This window comes from Perca fluviatilis, chromosome 21 (genome assembly GCF_010015445.1).
Source record: "Perca fluviatilis chromosome 21, GENO_Pfluv_1.0, whole genome shotgun sequence".
NCBI classification, from domain to species: Eukaryota; Metazoa; Chordata; class Actinopteri; order Perciformes; family Percidae; genus Perca; species Perca fluviatilis.
Window position 1 is genome coordinate 31,873,925 of NC_053132.1, and position 21,515 is coordinate 31,895,439.

The 21,515-nt window shown below is 40.2% G+C and overlaps 1 protein-coding gene across 2 annotated transcripts in view; it reads right to left on the bottom strand.

Moving 5' to 3' along the window:
- Nucleotides 1-9,796: 9,796 nt before the first annotated feature.
- LOC120551259 (V-type proton ATPase 116 kDa subunit a1-like) overlaps nt 9,797-21,515 on the bottom strand; it is a 47,026-nt gene continuing 35,307 nt past the window's right edge. For both annotated transcript variants that reach the window (XM_039788542.1, XM_039788541.1), the window contains exon 22: nt 9,797-12,091. In XM_039788542.1, coding sequence (XP_039644476.1) covers nt 11,998-12,091 — 94 coding nt within the window. In that variant the 3' untranslated portion in view covers nt 9,797-11,997. The remainder of the gene's footprint in view (nt 12,092-21,515) is intronic.

A 21,515-nucleotide genomic window follows, 5' to 3' on the forward strand; every position in this document is an offset into this window, starting at 1 on the left:
TCATGCTGCTGCCAGCCAATTCATGGTTTCCGCAAAGGGTCCCCGTGACGTAAAGTACCGTATGATCAAGGCTTCAGAATAATCTCTATTTTGGTCTGTTTGGGTGGAAAACAATTTGGGATTGGCACTAACTGTCCTTGAGTCCCTTTCGGATCAGATCTCGTTTTTTGAAAATTGTTTTATGCAAATGAAGTTTGAGTATGTTTTCCACTAGTCTGTGTTAGATTGAGACCAACATTGAAGACCTCTACTGAACACTTCTACATCGAAGGATATAACCATACCCCTTTCCACTAAGCAGTGCACTATCAGTAGAAAGTCATGTCATGTTCATTTAGCTGTAGAGATGAGTCACATCAGAATCAGAATCAGAATCAGAAAGGGTTTTATTGCCAAGTACATTTTTTAACACATACAAGGAATTTGTTTTGGTGTTGTTGGTGCACATCACACATTCTCTAAATGGAATATTAAACAATATAATTATAGGTATAAACAATATAAGTATAAGTATATGTACACAGTGTGTATTAAATTAAAAATAAAGAGAAATAAAAAAATAAAAATATATATATAATAATAATAAATAAAGAGCAAAGAGCATTACAGCAGAGAGAGAACAGTGGCATGAAGAGCCAGGTGGAGAGTCAGGGTGGGTTCCGGGCCTTGTTAATAAGGCTAGTGGTGGAGGGGAGAAAACTGTTCATGTGACGTGAGGTTTTGGTCCTGATGGACCTCAGCCTCCTGCCAGAGGGGAGTGGCTCAAAGAGTTTGTGGCCGGGGTCGGGGGAGGAGGGGTCAGCCACAATCTTTCCAGCACGCTTCAGAGTCCTGGTGGCGTAAAGGTCTTGGAGCGCCGGCAGATTGCAGCCAATCACCTTCTCTGCAGACCGAATGACACGCTGCAGTCTGCCCTTGTCCTTGGCAGTGGCAGCAGCGTACCAGATGGTGATGGAGGATGGACTCAATGATGGCTGTGTAGAAGTGCACCATCATTGTCTTTGGCAGGTTGAATTTTTTCAGCTGCCGCAGGAAGTACATTAGTCAACAGTATATCAACGACATTCCACTTCTGGGAGTGCCGTTTGCTGACTGAAATTCCGCCGGATTTCACTCTTTTTGGCCGGATGTCCGTCCCCTTCCTTTGTGTTGGCGTTCTAACCTCTGGTGGATTTGTGAGGACTATGGTTAACTGCTCCTCAGATCTCTGCAGGGTAAATCCAGACAGCTAGCTAGACTATCTGTCCAATCTGAGTTTTCTGTTGCACGACTAAAACTACTTTTGAACGCACACATGTGCCACCAAAACAAGTTCCTTCCTGAGACTATTTAGCAGAGGCACTGTGGCTCTGTGCGGTGCTTAGCGCCGCCCAAGACGACTGTGATTGGTTTAAAGAAATGCCAATAAACTAGAGCACGTTTTTCTCCCATCCCAGAATGCTATGTGGACTAGCCAGACCCTCCTCCGCAGCGCTATGGAGGAAGGTCTGGCAAAGCGAGGCTACAATGAGATTAACGTCAGACCTGCACATTTAACGCAAAACACCCAATTAACCTACTGAAATACAGTGCGTGTTTGCTCTAAAGTGCTCACAGTCATTCTTCCAAAGCTGACCAGCCAGCCTGATGTGTATATGAAAAGATTTTCAAAACAAAATAATGTATACACACATTCATTCTGGATAACAGTACATCAGATCACATCAAGATGGAAGTACTGGCAACCTAGTACTAGCTTGTTGATTCCAACATCTGGTTAGCTCCTAACAGCTTTCACCAACTCTTATGTAACACAGAGTGCAGCTGCTCCCAGGCCCAAATCGTGGAGTCAAAATGCATGAGTAGCTGGTAAAGAGAGTGGAACAATAAGCACACAAACAAGAGCCAGATATTTTTTCACAACATGGTAGACCAAATCAGAACTTAAGGAGCATTAATAGTTTTTTTGTCTCTTATTGCAGCTTTAAAAATCAATGAACATAACAGTAATATCAGGGATCTGAGACATTTGAACCCAAAAGCACCAAAAGGCCAAAGAAGGTAGAAGCAAAAAAAAGTTCTTTACTTTGAAGCAAACTCCAGGCAGGCTAAGGTGCAAACAGGGTCAGGCAGGTTTAGCTGATGCTTTTATCCAAAGCGACTTACAATTAAGTGCTTTCAACTGTGAAGGTTCAAACTCAAGATAACAAGTAGTAAGTGCAAGTACATTAGCTTTAAATAAGCAAAGCTACAAAGAGACATATGAAAGTGCAGGTAGAGTCGAAGTCCAAAAGGCATAAACAGGGTCAAAAAACTAGGTAACAATCAAAAATACTGGAAAGCTAGGCCACAGCACTGAGACAATCTGGCAGAGGACTGGTGGAAATGACTTGGTGATATACTAGTCCGCTAATGAGTGAATAGGGAACAGCTGAATGGGGAGGATGAGCAGGTGAAGTGAATCAAATGATGGGAGGTTGATGTTGAAAAAGCATATGACATGTACAACTGGGTGTTAGATTTCATGTTTGGGAGGACAATAGAAGTAAAAGTGGGTACAGAATATTCCAATAAGTACTCAGTAGAAAACTCCGCAAGGTAGTGTATGTAGTCCATTATTGTTTAATATAATGATCAATGACATCTATGAACAGGTTGGACATAATGTAGGAAAATCACTTTATGCTGATGACGGGGCTCTTTGGGTTAGTGGTCGAAACCTGGACTATTTAAAAAACAAAATGCAAGCTGCAATATACAAAGTGGAAGACTGGACTAATAGATGGGGATTTAAACTGTCAATTGAAAAAACACAAGTCATATGCTTTGCTAAACGACATATATTAGTAACTGTGAAATTATGTGGACAAATAATTGAGCAGGTCAGAGTGGTTAGGTTTCTTGGGGTTTTGTTGGATGAAAAGCTGACTTGGTGTCAACATATTATTAAGGTGAAAAACAAGTGCAAAAAGATCAATAATATACTAAAATGTCTATCAGGGCAAGATTGGGGAGCGAATAGGGCATCATTATTAAATGTATATAGGGCACTTATAAGAGCAGTACTAGATTATGGTTGCATAGCATATGCATCTGCAGCAGAGACTAATCTTAAAACGCTTGACGTACAGCAGGCTCAGGCTCTACATATTTGTAGTGGTGCATTTAAAACATCACCAGTAGCTGCAATGCAGATTGAAATGGGGGAAATGCCACAGCGGATTAGGAGAGTAAAGCTTATCATGGTGTATTGGGTCCATTTTCAAGGTCATGGAATATTTCATCCTACGAAGACCATTTTGCAGGATTTTGGGGAGCATAACAAGTCCAATTTTCATAGTGTTGGGTGGATAGGAAATGTAAAAGCAGAAAATATAGGTTCAGGAAATATAGTCCAACAGTCCCGTCATCAACTATTCCTCGCTGGTTGTTTGTGATGCCACTAGTAGATTTAAATATCCAGCAATTGAGAAAGAAGTCTGAGCAGAGATATACTGGGAATATACTGTAGTACAGCATTATATTGAGCAACACTGCAGAAAAGTTGTTGATATTCACAGATGGTTCGAAAGATCCTGAGACTGGACGTACTGGAGCCGCAGTTTACATTCCACAATATGTATTAAGAAGAGAGCCACAGATCATTTATCAGTTTATACTGTTGAGCTTCTGTCGCTATTATACTAGCATTGGAATGGTTGGAGAAAATAAAAAAATGAATGCACTAATTGCTTCGGATAGTCTGGCAGTGCTTACGAGCATAAAAACAGTGAAATCATGCAGACTATATCTAATTTTTGAAATACATAATTTATTATACAGCATGTACAATAAGGAAGTAAAGGTTTGCTTCGTGTGGGTTCCTGCCCTTGTAGGTGTAGATGGAAACGACGATGCTGACATATTGGCCAAGCATCAACTAAATCCCAGATTGTGGACATAGACATCCCACTTAGTAAAACTAAGTGGGAAAGCAAAGCAATTATTAAGCCTCAAATGGAAATAGTATGGCAAGAATACTGGGACATAAATGACACAGGAAGACATCTATATAACATTCAAATACATATTGGGTCGGCGAGACGACAGAGGCAGAAATAGAAGAGAAGAGGCAATTTTTCCACGTCTCAGGATAGGACATACTGGAATAAATAAAACTCTCCACATAATAGGTAAACACCCTACTGGTAGATGTATACAATGTGATCAGCATGAGTCTGTGCAGCATGTGCTGCTGGACTGTAGGGGCTATGAAAAGGAAAGGAAGAAACTGAGATTAGCATTAAGAGAAGCTAAAGTAGCCTTTACAGTAAATTTACTTGGAGATGCAGCATGGGGAATGCTAGAGGGAATTTAGTTCAGTATATCCTAATTTTGTTGAGTTTTTTTTTCTTTTCTGCTAATCTACGGTTTCGCAATCCAGTCCGGTAGGTGGCGGTAAATTGGTTGCAAACCGCCAATAAAAATCAGAAGAAGAAGAAGAAGAGAAGATGGGAGGCCAGGCAGATGAGTGGCAGGGTCTGAATCGACAGCAGAGTTAGACACAATGAGGCACACAGGAGGACTGGAAAATGAAAACCATGACAAGTAATGTTGTACGGGCTTATTTGGGAATATATTACAAGGCTTGTGGTCAGAGGCCAGCCTTATGTTAAGAAAGGTGAGTTGAACGCACACGGTTGGCTACTTCATGGGAAGGGGTGTGAGAGAAAAGCAGGGAGAAAATCAATGAATCATTAACTGGCTACAAACATTATAAGGTCAAGCTAAACTCTTATTATCCCAAAATAGGGAAATGCGGGTGGTCAAGGTGCAGATACAGAAAGATACACAAGTCATAAAAACAGATACAAATATGAATATTGATATAAATATAAATATTTCACATGCCATTTCCCTGTTCCATCCCCCTAAGACACACACACACACACACGTGCACACACACACACACAGACACACACACACACACACACACACACACACACACACACACACACACGGGCACGCCCACACACACACACACACACACACACACACACACACACACACACACACACACACACTTACACAGGGAGAGCATTTCCAAGCTCACTCTGACATACACTCCAACAAACACACAGCCGCACTTATGTGTGCACACACATACACACAGAGCACTTCCAGGTACCCCTCAGCATACATACACTCATAACACTATGATGTGCAGTGGGCTACATATATAAATACATATACATATATAGATACATACATTGCACCATACAAATATTGCATACAGATTGTCAGATTCTCATAGCTCAGACCTAAACACCATTGGACCCTGTGTTTTTGCGCTGTCCCTCTCATTGCTAAAGGAACAGAAGACCTGCCAAACCTGGCTGTTCTTATTTTCCTTTGCAGAATCCTTCCATTGATCCATGTTATTGATCATCTTCCCTCTCCAAAGGATTTAAATGAATGTCACGCTTTACAGAAGTTTCCATCTAAATATTTGAATGTATGCAGGTTTGCTTTTGTAAACCAACATTAATTACACTTCCTTAGTCCTGGTTTGGACCGCTGGACTCCACTACTGTCCACCCTGTCTACAGTGTACAGTGTGTACTTACAAGGGAATTTCTGTATTTTTCATCCTCACCTATGTTGTCCCATGTTGTTGTGTCTAAGTGACCAATGGGGATAACAATCTTTGAAATTGGTCCAGTATTAAGCGAGAGCCCTGCAGCCGCAAACCTGCAATGTAATAGTTGCGGTTATGCACAGTCAATGTACATCCACTAAAAGTGCTGTTTTTTGCCACTGACAGGCTTAGATTGTTATTATAAGTGTCTGACAACTACGTTCAGAAAATTTCATCAGAGGCGACCTTGTTGCTGGGAGAGAACCATGGAAACGCTAGTGAGCGTTAAAGAGAGGAGTGATGGGTGAGAGTTTGTTCTGTTGGAGTGAAGAAAACGTAGCTTAGTGTAATCTAAAATATTTTCAATTGCGCATTCTGAATTTTGCCAACTTAATTTCGAGCTACACTTCGCTCAGCTTTCATAGACTAATGTTACCTTTGTAGGACACGGACAAGCTGAAGTTATGGCAAAAGTGCCCTCTAGGGTGCCCTTAAATGGACAAAACCTGATCCAGGGTGCCCTTCAAGTAGAGAAAACATGATGCAATGTCCTCTAGCATGCCCTTAAATGGAGAAAGCATGATGCAGTCCCATATTTCTGCACGCTTATGCCCCATTGCATGCAGCTGGTGCCCTTTTTATTTTTTTTCGCCCCTGCTCCTCAGACAGCCTGAGTCCACCACTGACTACTGTCAGCCAAAGAGGAGAATAAATCGTATACTAGAGCACATTTTCCTAAAGAAAAGTGGAACTGCTTCTCTTCATAGCAGATTCATCTACCAACCCATATAGAGCTGGCTCAGGTTTGGTTTTAGACCAGCTCTTAGTCATGCTGTTATAGTTTTAGACTGCCGGGGGACTTCCTTCCTTTGACACACTGAGCTCCTCTCTCCTCTCTCTTTCCATCTGTGTGCACTCATGTCCCAGAAATGCTTGTTACTAACTTAGCTCTGGGGAGCTTATTCCCCAGAGTCCTTGTGTTTTCTCACCTCGCAGTTTTCCTTGGATTACTGTGGCACCTAAATCTTGGTTGCAGCTGCCGCCGTGGTCCTGCTCAGCGCCCTGCTACGCCCTGCAGTGCTCTGCTACGTCCTGCTACGCCCTTCTGTGTCCTGCGGTGCCCTGCTACACCATGAATTACTACAACTACTATTTCAATCAGGAGAGACTTCGTTTGCAGATATGCAAAGATATTTATTGTACAACTGTATGATATTGAATGTACAAAGTCTTTTGGAGATTGGACTCCATCGAATTAATTATCTTCTTAAAGGGGTAGGGAATAGGAACATAACCCCCCGATGGAGTCCAGACACTGGTGGCGGCGGCGAAGAGACCAGAGACCGGACGGAAGAGGCAACGGAGCGGTCAGCCGGGAGAAACACAACGACCGGAGGCGGCAGGGGAGGAGGAGGGTCGAGCGCTTTGCCTGAAACGACAGCTGACAGCACAAGGAGAGAACAGATTTAAAGCAGAGTTGTAAGGCTGTGATTGGCCCTTGACACTCGTGGCCAAGTCTGATTGGTTTAACTGACAGCGTCACTTCTTGAACAGCTGATTTGATTTAAGAATGAGTAGTGATTGGGTTAATGAGGTCTTCCTGAAAGAATTTGCGCTGAGCTTCATTTCTAGTCATAGTTCCATTATCTTTATTGTGACTATATAACAGACACCACCTACCAAGAGCCTGGGTCTGTCCCAGGTTTCTCCCTAAAAGGAAGGTTTTCCTCGCCACTGTTGCACTAAATGCTTGCTCTTGGGGGAATTACTGGAATTGTTGGGTCTTTGTAAATTATACAGATCTAGACCTACTCTATCCGTAAAGTGTCTTGAGATAACTCTTATGATTTGATACTATAAATAAAATTGAATTGAATTGAAATTGAAAGCTGCGGACAGAGCGTAGGTAATGTTGACCTGGTAACAGTATGCACAAAAGCATGGCAGTATAACAGCAATTTTTCCATATGCTTGCCAGGTTTGCGGCGGTCGGCTACATTGGTCTGGTGTTGAGGGAGAGCCCTCAACACCAGACCAATTTCAAAAATTGTTGTTCCCATTAATCACAAAAACATGGTGGAATGGGCTCTAGGTTAAAAAAAAAATACAAGTTTGAGGTCCTTTATTTTATGCCATGTAATAGCCTACTTACCAACCCTTTTTTGTAATGAATCAGTATAATACAAACTAACTGGCCACACAGGGGCCCTGTGACCTGCGGGGCCCCTGTTGGTTTATCTGCGTTGCCCACAGAGAGAAAGAGAAAAAACAGGACACAAGATGAATCCCCAGGTCTCTGTTTATTATTGATCACAAACACATTACCTTCCATCAGTTGCACGTTTGACTCTTTTCTTCTGAAGCCTTTTGGCATCAGATGATGAATCATTTCATGTATATATATATTTATATATATATATATATATATATATATATATATATATATATTATTATTATATAATAACTTTTATTATCAGACTAACATGATTGCTATTGTGTAACCAAACTGGACCTCAGTTTGAACAGAAGAGAGATGTTTTTGTGCAGCACAGCACCCTTTAAATCTTTGCCCTTTTAATCTTTAATGGGTGTAGTGACCAGATAGAGTAAGTTGTTGAAAATATTACACACTGATTTTAAAATTAAAGCTAGGATATGTTGGAAAAGTAGTGTACATATCAAAAATAAACAAAGGATGAACAAAGTTGTTTCACAATTCTTTCATGAGTGACGTTATTCCCCACATTTCTGAAGCAACTGGAAGGGATTTTAAACAATTCACTTTTTAGATATTTTAGGCTAAATGCATCATTTCAGCTCTTCAACTGGTTTACAACACCAATTCACACAGAATGGGTATAACACAGGGAAGTTACAGATCCACAAACAGAGGGGCACCGTGTCTCCATCTCATCAAGGACACCTCTCAATATAACACTGAGTCATGGTCACATAGGAACAAATCAATACATCAATTTGATCCATACCGGGATTCTATAAACTGGAGTATATAGTGAAATTAAATGAAGAGAAAAAAAAACATTGATTTCTGGATATACTGCTCAAATAGCCTTCTAGGAGGAATCATATTGCTTTGAAGTCATATTACATATATTGCCAAATGCTGTATTATGGCCTTAAAACTCCACATTATGTCATTTCAATGCAAAAACTACACTTTACAACCCATAGTAAGTGGTAGCTACTGTATGGCAGAAGTTAAGCCATGCTACATAGGTCGAATATTAAAGTGCTCATATTATGCTCATTTTCAGGTTCATAATTGTATTTAGAGGTTATATCATATATATATATATATATATATATATAGTACAGGCCAAAAGTTTGGACACACCTTCTCATTCAATGTGTTTCTTTATTTTCATGACTATTTACATTGTAGATTCTCACTGAAGGCATCAAAACTATGAATGAACACATATGGAATTATGTACTTAACAAAAAAGTGTGAAATAACTGAAAACATGTCTTATATTTTAGATTCTGCAAAGTAGCCACCCTTTGCTTTTTTATTAATAAGGGAAGAAATTCCACTAATGAACCCTGACAAAGCACACCTGTGAAGGTAAAACCATTTCAGGTGACTACCTCATGAAGCTCATTGAGAGAACACCAAGGGTTTGCAGAGTTATCAAAAAAAGCAAAGCGTGGCTACTTTGAGGAATCTAAAATATAAGACATGTTTTCAGTTATTTCACACTTTTTTGTTAAGTACATAATTCCATATGTGTTCATTCATAGTTTTGATGCCTTCAGTGAGAATCTACAATGTAAATAGTCATGAAAATAAAGAAACACATTGAATGAGAAGGTGTGTCCAAACTTTTGGCCTGTACTATATATATATATATATATATATGATATATATATATCATATTATGCTTCATAATTGTATTTAGAGGTTGTACCAGAATAGGTTTACATGGTTTAATTTTCAATAAATACCATATTTTTGTTGTACTTCACATTGCTGTAGCTCCTCTTTTCACCCTGTGTGTTGAGCTCTCTGTTTTAGCTACAGAGTGAGACATAACCCTCACTTCTGTTCCATCTTCCAATAAAGGAAAAGGGAAAAAGCCAAAAAGCATAATATGAGCACTTTAAAGGATAATTCCATCTTATTCGTACTTGGGTCTTGATTTAAGTAACTGCTGAGATCAAGTAGTCAAAGTTGAGAAAATTGGTCTGCAAACTTTAATAACTTTACAGTTTGCCTTCATTTTCTCTTCCAAATACATTTCATGTGACTGTTTATGTTTCAGATCCCTTTTTGGTAATGGCACTACAATCAGATATTTCAGCAATTAAAATGACTGGGCCTTTAATAATACTGTGTTTACCAATGAAGTGTATTCTAACTGCACACAAATACACCGTAGAACAGTTCTTGTGATTTGTGTCCCAATACTGTTATACCCTTGCACTGTCTAATGAGTAGTCAATTGTTTTGGATGGAGTAACAGAGGTGCAGTAAAACTTCAAGCTTAGAGTAAACACTGAGATTTTATAACAAGGTTTGTGTGTAGTTTCTCTGATTACCCCGGAGTAAGGTGACAGCTGGTCTCACAGTCATTTCCATGAGCAGGATCAATCTTCAAAGGTTTTTCCACTGCCTAACTATTCCAAGCTGTACATCTACGTAAGGTAGGCTCCCTTCACAGAACTCGGGATTTTGGTTCCGTTTGTCTGAACTAGTCTATATCCTTGACCTTCCACTTCTGGGAAATCGCAGCGAAATTCCGCCGGACGCATGTATTTTCGCAGATATCCGTTTCCTTCCTCTGTCTCTGTGTTGGCGTTCTAACCTCTGGTGGATTTCTGAGGACTATGGTTAACTGCTCCTCAGATCTCTGCAGGGTAAATCCAGACAGCTAGCTAGACTATCTGTCCAATCGGAGTTTCGTGGCTCCGTGCGGGGCTTAATGCCGCCCATGACGATTCTGATACGTTTAAAGAAATGCCGACAAACCAGAGCACGTTTTTCTCCCATCCAGGAATGCTATGTGGACTAGCCAGACCCTCCTCCGCTCCGCAGCGTAGTGGATGGTCTGGTCAAGCGAGACTAGTCTGAACAGACACCGCCGAACCACACTGTTTTCTCAGTGTGGTCCCTAACCGTCCTCCAACAAAACTATAGTGCAGTTTGTTAGGAGAAGACTTGCCACCAAAATGCTAAGGTTTAGGGGTATAGACGAATCCAGCAGCTGATTTATGTCTTATCAAGCACTGCCGGCGTTACTGCGGTGGCAGAGTGGAACTCAATTCACTGACAGTGAAAGCAGAGATGGGTTCATCCCAACCAGCAGTCTGTGTGAATGTGGAAGTTATTCAGTCACAAAGCTCTAGTCTGAAACTGGTTGTGACTCAGGATTTTGGGAAAAAATAAAAGTGCTGTGTGGTCATTAACCCAGCAGGAATATTGGCTGGCCAGTATTTAAATAATCAAACTCCGTAATTCCTTGAAGTGCGATCAGAAGAAATGCATAACTTAATAGATAAATACAACATAATGTAATTTCATTTAATAAAAAAGTGGAATTTCGTCCAGGTGGCGGCTCACCAACGGCCCATTGCAGGCACATCACTCAGCCTTTTGATGACAAGCTGCTCAGAATGTGATCCAAACATGAGGATTTAATAATACTGGAGATTTAAAAAAGTAAAAATAACTTCAATGGATCGGAGCACTGTGGATTTTAAGTTCCGTTTTTTCCTAAGTCTTAGTTTGTTGTTGGAGCAGCTGATAACAGCACAGAGCAGAAAAGACGTCTAGCCCTGTGTTAAAACTGGGCTGAATTTAAATCTAGGTTTTGTAGATTATAACCTTTTTAATAGTCTTTGATGACTATACTTTTTAAAATATAATCAATGTTACAGGCTCCACTGGACAGATTTTTTGGAACAAGCTCTTAAATAGTGAAATCCTTTGCATACATTACAGTGTTATAGACATTTCTACAAGTTAGGTGTCATTGCAGTAGTGGCGACTTGTCTACTTCTGCCTACAAACCACATTTGTCTACAAGAACACAGACCTTGCCAAATATATTTGGTAATGGATGAATTTGAAGGAAAGCTGGCAGATGAGATGTTATTATAGAGAGGTGAACATGCTGAGTGCTGAGTACAGTGGTGGTACTGTGCCACAGCAATAGAAGCTCCAGTATGGGTACAGCTTGGCACATGTGCCCTGGAAAAACCCTTTACAAGGACCACATTATAGCTCATACACAATACAAGTTTCACAAATGACCACTAGAGGGTGACAGAGGGCTGCATTTGGGCTCATGCACACACACATGCACGCACACACAAACACATACACAGAGGAGGGAAGGCTGGGGACTCTGCTGGATCATGCTGGAGGGGCTGAGGCCTGATCACTCGTCAAACCGTCCATCCAGGATGCTCTCAAAGGAGAAGGGGAAAAACTTGAAGCCCTGGCCGCAGTAAAACTTGTTCTGGAACTCCACCCTGAAAAAGGAGGACACACAGAAAGAAATCGGTGGTGAGAACTGGGGTTTAACAAGTATGGTTAAATAGATGGGAACACAATGGAAATGCCCGAGTATTAAGTGTTTCCTGTTGAATATTATCAGGGTGAACTGAGGAAGATCATTCTCAAAAGGAATAACTATCTTTCAGTTGATAAAAGATGTGTAATCTAATGACTGCCAGCTTTGGACAGTGAGCAGGATCAGGACAGTGGTGTCGCTGACACACCTGTTCATCAAGCAACTTTGACCCTTATTACCCCCCCACGTAAATATATACAAACAAGGACTAATAGGACTAAAGGTGCCAGGATGCTGAACAGCATCTGAAACCCTCTTCCCTTACCAATGTTGGAGTTGGGAGGCTGTGACCGACAATTTTGGTAACTTTCCGAGGGATAACACTGGTTCATAGTCAGGAAGTAAGAGACATATACTGATTATATAAACTAATGAAATTACATGAAAATGAAAAATGTTTCTGGATATACTGATCAAATACTGGGGGGAAATCATATTGCTTTGTAGTCATATTACAAATGTTGTATCATGCCCTTACAGCTCCACATTATATCATTTTATGGCAAAAACTGCACTTTACAACCCATAGAGTGTTTCTAAGTGGTAGATAGGGCAGAATCTAAGTCATGCTACATGAACAGCACATTAAGGGACAATTCCAGCTTATTACAACTTCATTTAATTGCTGAGAGCTGGGACAATAGGTAGGTAGGTATAGGTAGGTAGGTAAATTGAAGCAGAAAGTTGGTCTGTAAAATTATATTATCTGACCTCTTTTTCTCTTCTGAAAACCGACATTGAGCCCTACTTTATGCAGTAATTGGCCAGGTGTGGTAGGTAGGTGAGAAAGTGGATGGGGTTTGAACACAACTAATCCTGTCAGTTTTCATGTGTACAACCAAGTGCAAAACCATGAGTGCCTTTGAGGAGCGACTGCCTTTGTGTACACGATTATCCCCATTTGTATATTTGTGTCCCCACTTCGGCCTTTAGACGTGGTTCTGTGAGGCTATGAATCGATGAATTCATTGTAAAAAAGAAAATTGGAAGATGGATAAAAGTTGAAGTTGAAAGCTTGTTTTTGACCCTTAGTGATCGAACATGCTGATGTTAAGCAGGTTTAATGTTTACCAGCCGCGACAGCAACACTGCTATTGTTTTCACCTTGTGAGTGAGTGTGTGTGTGTGTGTGTGTGTGTGTGTGTGTGTGTGTGTGTGTGTGTGTGACATCATGGCAAAATGTGGTCCTGGAGGCAAATTTTCTTTTTCCAGGATGGCAAAGTCATGACCCGCTTTACTCTGCCTCTGATTGGCTAGGAGTTGTTGTCTTTGTCGGTTCGGGTGGTTAGGTTTAGGCACGAGGAGTGATATTGATTAGGGTAAGAAAACCAACCAATCAGAGGCAAAGTACAGCGGGTCATGCCTTCGCCATCCTAGGAAAAGAAATATTGCGTCCTGGAGACACCTACTGAAGCTGGAACTACCACAGAAGAGTACTTGCCAGGTGTTTACATTTCTGTCTGTCTGTTTGACAGAACTTGTCACCACAATAGCGCCACAATTGTGCAAGATGCATTCACGAAACTTAAAGGGGGTGTAGTTGAGATCAAAATGAAGGCAGAGTTCGAAGATGGGCGTGGTCCGAGCATGGGTGGAAGTAGGGACACTTTACACCCCTGGCACAATTTGGCGTCGCAGCTGTTGTGATCCCATCGCAAGATAGTCTCTAGTTTAGCATGTTAGCATGCTAACGTTTCCTAAATAGCACTCAAGTACAGCTGAGCTGAGGCTTTAGTTTTGCAGATGTTTGGTCATAAACCAAAGTATTGGAAAAATTCAAATGTTGACCCGATATTGGCACTTAATGAAAAGTCAAAGGATCCCCAAAGGGGAATATTACATTACATTACATTACATGTCATTTAGCTGAGGCTTTTATCCAAAGCGACTATCAATTAAGTGCTTTCAACCTTGAAGGTGCAAACTCCAGACAACAAGTAGTAAGTCCAATTACATTGGCTTCAAATAAGCAAAACTACAAAGAGCCATATGAAAGTGCAGCTGTAAAAATATATATAATTTATAGACAGGAAGACACAGATGGTCTGCTAAAAACCAGGAGATTTGGCATATAGGATTTCAAGACTAAAGTGCACCTTCAGTGATAATATTCTTATTCTTGTCAGGGTGAAAACAACCAAGGATGATAAAAAAATATATAAAAAATAGTCTCTTATGTCTTTAAGGCAGGGCACATTCCATTAAAGTAAGTCAAAGTAAAATCCTCCCACACAACAGTGGAACTATTCTCTGCTCAGCCCTGTGAAATGGCTGATAGTGTATAAAAAATAAAGATGATAATCATATGAACAGATCAGCACTACATGACTGTGACGGGATGATATATGACTTTAATAAAATACCACTGACAACCTTGTTTGTCAGTGAACTCACACATAAAAAACTCACACTAGTACAGGATGTACCACAGAGTACTGGTTCACTCCAGCAGAAACATGAGTATTGTTTCCATGTGTTGTCTAGGCACTGAGGCTCGGAGCTTGATTGTTATGCTGCTGATGTAAGATTTTAAACATATTTTTTTCAGCGAGACTCATACTATAGTGTACAAGTTAAAGCGCCACTCTTTTGGGTTTATAAGTTGTAACTACTGACAGGGCTGGACTGGGGTAAAAAATCAGCCCTGGTCTTTTGAGACCCAGACCCGCCCACCAACCTTCCTTGCACTCCCCTTCAACACATGTACATACCAGCAGGGTTCAAGATTGGTAGAATGGTAGATTTGCTTGACTTAGCAGCCTTTAACATTTACTAGCCATTTGGATGGTGGACAAAAAGTTAGTTTTGAACCTTGCATACCAGCCCCTAATACTCTCAATTAGCTGAGTGCTAAGTAAGAGAGTATGACTGAGTCTAAAAGGCTGCCTGGCTCCTGATGGAAAGATGGCTAAAGGTTGAGGGTGGAGCATGGCTGTCATCAAGATGTCTTGAATAGTAAACAAGTGACAAGTCTGGAAGTTCAACTAAAACTGCATTTTGTACACAGTATGCAGTATACTTATGTTAGTGGAATGTGAATAAATCAGAAAGTTATCATACTATGTTTGCAAGTGCCTCAGTTTGTCAATGTCAATTTATTGATTTATTTATATAGCACTTTTAAAACATTAGCTTACTAACAGCTAACTTGTCCTCTCTGGTAGACAAAGGGTGCTAAAATAATTGTTTGACATGCTTAAATCTTGTGTTTTTAGCTAGCTACCGGCACTTTGTGGTGTTATTTTCACCACCAGTGGGGGCGGGACTTAAATGCACCCTGTCTCTATGACAGGATGGAAGAGGGCCGTAGTGGGATGTGATTGGCCAGTGTTCAGATGAGCGACAAACCAGTTGGCCAATCATGTGATCTCTCTCCTCTCTGTGGGCCGGTCAGTCAAAGACAAAGGATGTGAATGGCCAGTGTTCATATGAAAGACACACAAGTAGGCCAATGATATGATGTCTCTTCTCTTTATGGGCCGATCAAAAAAATAAATAAAAGGCAGTCGCAGCCCATTCAGCCCCCACAAACAGACCGTCCCACCGGGAAATCTCCTGGTACTCCCGATGGCCAATCCATGCCTGACGATTAACTTCTTTAATGGGTAATAAATCACAGATCATGAATTAAAACTCAATTGATCAGTTATTAGCATTAATGAGAACAACTTTTGGGTTGCCAGTTGCAAATGCAATTCAATGATTTGGACCAATGGACCACTTGGATTGGACCAAAATCCATTTATCAACAACTTATTAATGACTCATTAAAATTTATAACTAGATATTTAATGATTAAAAAATCTCAATAAATGCATTTTTAACATTTCTAACTGTAGACTCGCTGGATTATTACCAAATAAAAAGATCATACACAAGTCAATGAGTTTTAAAAGTGTGGTTGTCATGAATGGCTTATACATGATGTATATAGCACCAAATATCCTTTGTACTAAAGATAGCACATTTCAAGCAGAGCCAATGGTATGAAACCATAGACAGTAAAATAAATGGACACAGCTACGCCATAGACGAACAGAGACCAGTGAAGTCTCTTTCCCGGTGCTGGCTGAGCGTTACTGAGCAGCCTCAAACTGAGCTTGACGACGTAGATGTGACGTGTCTGAAGGTTGTAAGTCTTCTGGTAGCTGTTTGTGGATAAATGTTACTTCATATGAATTCACTTGCCACATACCGAAGTATTTCCAATCCATCAAAACGTTGCTGAAATATTTTGTTGATGCTTTCATGGACTCTCTATGGGCTTCTCCCTTGACTGTATGCCTCCACGCGTGGATGAATGAAAAGTTATATTTGAATAATTTATTAAGATGTTCTTTTGCTAATGTTAGATATTTCCACAGCTAAAAGACATATTTAGCATCACGGAGATTAGTTTTGTTAGGGCGTTCACCAACGTCAGCGGCGTTAGCTTCTCTGTGTTGCCAGATCTCGTGAGAGTTTGGTCCTGAGACAGAAACAGGTCTCAAACTAAGTTAATTTTCTCCTGATGTGGCTCCAAATTTTTTATTTGGTGACTATGGGGCGAAAGAATTGGTCATAATCTGTGTTCATATTCACTTCTCTCATTGGAATCAATACACACAGGACCTGCCGTTAGTCTCCTAAAGAGGCGTGGCCGTGGGTGGAGCCCACGTGACACAGATACAGGAAGCTGATAGCACTAAGGTTTAAAGTTATAAACCCTTTTTGAAGGTTCCTTATTAGAAAGTGGAAGAAACTGGTTCATCAGATAAACATTGTAGCTGCAGAGCAGAGCGTGGCATTTGGGGAAATCCAAGTGGAACTCTTTCCACATGCAGGAACACACATTTCTGGCTTTAACGAGCTCCATGTTCCACAGTGAACAGACCAGATGCTAAGCAATAAGCTAATAGGAAGATGAGCCTTTTCAAATCCTTTAACATGTCTCAGAGTCAGACATTTACACACACATACCAATCGGACTGCTTCGTAGGGCAGGACTAGCCTAGAAGTTACGTAGGATCCATAATAATGCGTCACTGACACCCCTCTTATATCTCTACCAATAAAACTAGACTCTGATGTGCTGCCTGCTCATTTGGGAAAAAATATGTTTATTGAATATGTGACAAACTTTATCAGTTTTAGAAATAAAAGCCATTCTGGGGTCTTTGGTGTTTTAGATCAGAGGGGAGTTGGAAACACATGCAGACACAGTTTCAATTTCATATCCGCCCATTTCCCCCAAATTTGATGAGGTTTTTAAAATAAGGGGTTTATATCTTAAAATGAAAAAGTCATCCCACAGAGACACCAATTTCACAATGATATTATCTTTGATAGCAGCAATCATCTTTCATGAGTGTCCACTATTTTGTAAAAAAGGGATTATTAAGTTCAAGTTGAATATGATTCAGTTCAATCCAGTTACAGATGGTAAGAAAAACTCTACCAGTGAGCTGCACTTCATTTTCTGATTTATCTGCTGATTTTTCTGCCAGTGTTATTACATATTTATTTCTCTGTGGAGCACCATGTTTTCAGAATTTTTCTCAGCACACTAAATTTACTTGCATCCACAGTTAGGATACTGTAATTCCCCAAATCCAGACAACTTCTGATGTCTTCATTTAAGAGGAAAAAACTAAGAGTGGATTTTCAGTTCCTGCTGGTTCCTGGCCTCTGGGAGTGAGGGGAGTGCCCAGGAATGTCTCCCAGTTGTGGCAAATATTTGGCCTGACAGAGCTGTGAGAGGGCAACACTTAAAAAGAGGAAAGAAATGAGAGATCTCTCATCTGCCTCTGCACACAGATGTGGAGGTGGAAAAAAATGCTTGTACCTAACACACACTAAACCCGACTTACTCTGGTGTTGGTGTGTGTGTTTGTGCAAAAAGCTAATCAGCATGTGTGTGTGAAGAGTGGACAGCAGAGCAGAGGGTCCAGGTTGACTGCTGTTTACTTTGAACATGACTATTTCCATTCACTCACCTCTGTGAAAAATACTCCACTAGTCTTTTTTAACCTTAGCGGAGACCTGTTGAGCCGACACACTGCTGCTTTATTAACAAAGTACCTCACATTCATAGAGTGGAGCCTGAGAGCAGCCTCTTTCTGTGGGCCACTGGAAGCTTATGCATTCATTTATGTTAGATCATTGATTGAATCACTTTGAGCTCCATTCTGTTCATGTAATGAACTTTCTAATTTGAATTCCCTATCCATTTTGCAGCTGATTTTTAAAGTTGACCTGTGTATTAGAACTACACCCGACCAATATTGAATTTTTAAAGCTGATAAGAATATCGTGGTTTAGGGTGTAAAGAATGAGACTGGCGATTCTTTCTATTTGTGTATTGTGTATTAGTCCGTCTCTCAATACTTTATGACTTCTCTACTCAGCCACAAGCCCCATTGGTTCCTACTGAAGACATACATCTTTATAATATTTAAAAGAAAAAGTTAAGTAAATTCCTAAAACAGCTGGTCACTGTAGTTTTTAACTAATTTTACTCTAACAGAAGGAATTGTTGGGGACTATTTTCAGCGGTGGATTAATCCACATTTGGTGCTCGAGTCTAGTGAGTATTTGGTGCAGCAGGAAGGTGTATATGGGATTAAGGTTGTGGAGACAGTAAACATCACTGAGATCATGGAAATTCTTGTGAATTTCACTGCTAAAGTAAAGAAATAAAAGAAAATGTTTAGACTTTTTTCGGGCTTTTCACAAAGCTATGGAGTAACGCACGAGTGCTGAGAATACAAATAGTGCTCAGGTGAACTGTGTACAAAAAGAGTGTGACATGTTTTTTAAAAACATTGTCACAGAAAAATATATTTTATCTGGTGGTGTACTGTAAACATATGTACCATTAACCAACTCATGAAACATTTCAGATATATACATATTCAGATTATGCCATAGGGCAATGCTATAAATTGTTGCCATGTTGTAAAAGGGAGCTGAGGGAAACTAAGAATATCTGTTATTTCTTGAAGGTATTTTGCTACGAGAGTTCGTGTTGTTGCCTCCACTTGTTGTATCTCTCATAAATAAAGGTTCTGCAGCTGCTGATATGCAGATAACAGTGTGTTTTTTGGCCTTGAGTCAATTTTTAGCTTTTCAATACACATTACACATTCTAGACTGACTGTATTTATATTGTCTCTGGTTCAACTCTGCTGATTACACCTGCTTCCACAACAGTCTGGTCTGCAAGAAACGCAGTTGTGCGGTTGCACTGGGGCCCATGGGACTACAGAGCGGGCCCTCCAACAATGTGTTTGGCAGTGAGGGAGAGGGACTTGCGAGTGATTAAAATTGTCACCTTCGAAATACAACTGTGTTCAAAGAACTGACATTAAATAAAAAACAGTGCCATTTGCTATACATGCCCTCAAAAAGGCAAACCCATCTCCATCATGGGTTTCATTTTACTTTGTAAAATAGTAGCAGTCTATAACAAAATGATATGCATAGTCTACATAAACTACAAAAACTATAAAAAAAAACTTTAAAAAAAGAAATTTCAATTAAATGCAGGGGTGCAAACTCATCATGGCTGAAAAAAGGTGACAAAGATGCCTCAGGATTTATTTATTTTTAAATATGAGCTTTAGATGTGGATTTACAGTCAATTTTAGCAGGAGGATATAGGGGAAAACCTCGACCTAGAATTGATGTAATAACTGCTACAAATGTAAGGGGGACATCAGTTCAGGGCACTCAAATACTTAAATAAACTCATCAGATCAACATGAATTACACAAATGACCTATTTTGGCTTTACAACTGCGTTTCTTGCTAAAAGGTGACACTTTTGCACCCCTGAAATGAATAATTTATTATTTTCTTTGTCATATAGAAATATGCAATGATGATTGCTGGGTAATATGCATGTTGATGTTGTCCATTGTAAAGTCTCTATTTGATCATGTGATGAGAGGATACAATGTATAGCAGCCAGTTTAGGTGCAAAATCTGTCAAGACGGACTGAGCACATCTGCAAACCGAATGCCTAATGGTGTGCGTGTGTGTGTGTGTGTGTGTGTGTGTGTGTCTGTGTGTGTTTCATAACTAGTAACTAGTGTGCACTATTGCCCGTCATATTAGCCTGCACTGGGGCCTGTCGTAACTATCTTACACCACTAGCAAGACAGCTTTGTACAACGCGACCTCCAGCCTGGAACATACAGCTGGCCCATGTGTAAGGCAGATAGGTGGGATTATACAACACGTGTAGATTTCTTGGAAGAACAACACAGTCTAGATAAAAGACAGCTGAGATCATATCTGAAAGGTGGTCAGATCACTTTCCACTAGTTTACATGAGCAACAGACAGACTGAGCACAGACAGTGAGTTCTCTTTAAACCTACTTACAACAATCAGCCCTGAGAGCAGCAGTTAAGCATTAACACCATACCTCTGTCCAACAAAAGCACACAGGATATTCTCTCCCTGTCTTTGTTTATCCATCTCATAATCATGACATAAGGCTCTGTGCTCTGTGCAGGAACCTGACCAGAAGGATTAAAGGAAACACACTTGTTGCTTTCACTTAATAGGTATAAAAGGAATGGTCTGTTAAACAGAAATGCAGCAGGGTACACCTGATCTCAACTCTATTTTGCCACACATGAGCCAATATTAAATGGATTGTTAGTGGGAACAGACAGAACTGTTTCAATGCCAGGCAACAGACAGACCTCTGAACTATGGGAGGCCTGAATAATATCAATCCTTTCATTCCACCCTAATATATCAAATTGTATTTTTGTGCAGTTATAAAGCAGGACCAAACACTGCTTCAATTTATGTAATAAATAAAAGGGTACCAGAATTCAGGACCATTTTGTGTTGTCAATATCAATCTCATGTTGCATGGACTAGATATAGAGCTGACATTTCGGTGACTTTCTTACCTTTGACTTTGGATGGATCAAGTATTTCACTTTGGAAAAGCCTCTCTCTCCCTCACAGTCTGTAGCTACATTTTAAACCTGATACATAGACAGCGAAGCTGTTCCTGTGGGCTTATAACTCACTGGAATCATACAATTATCTACGCTGTGCTGAAAGGGATGTTTCCCTTGTGAGATACTGAGCAATTATCATCCTTCACTTTCACAACACCTTCTCCTCATAGTCATAAGCAGTACAACGTCTGTCCACATCAGCTGCTATATTCTAATATGTTAAAATTACTCCTAATAGCTGTTAATACATACTTTTTATGAAGTATAATTACTGCATGGTTGTATCTTACTATGGTAATCCCATAAGTGTGGTCCTGTGGGTAATCCAAGACTCGTCTACACTGCCTTGCCTGCGTGTCA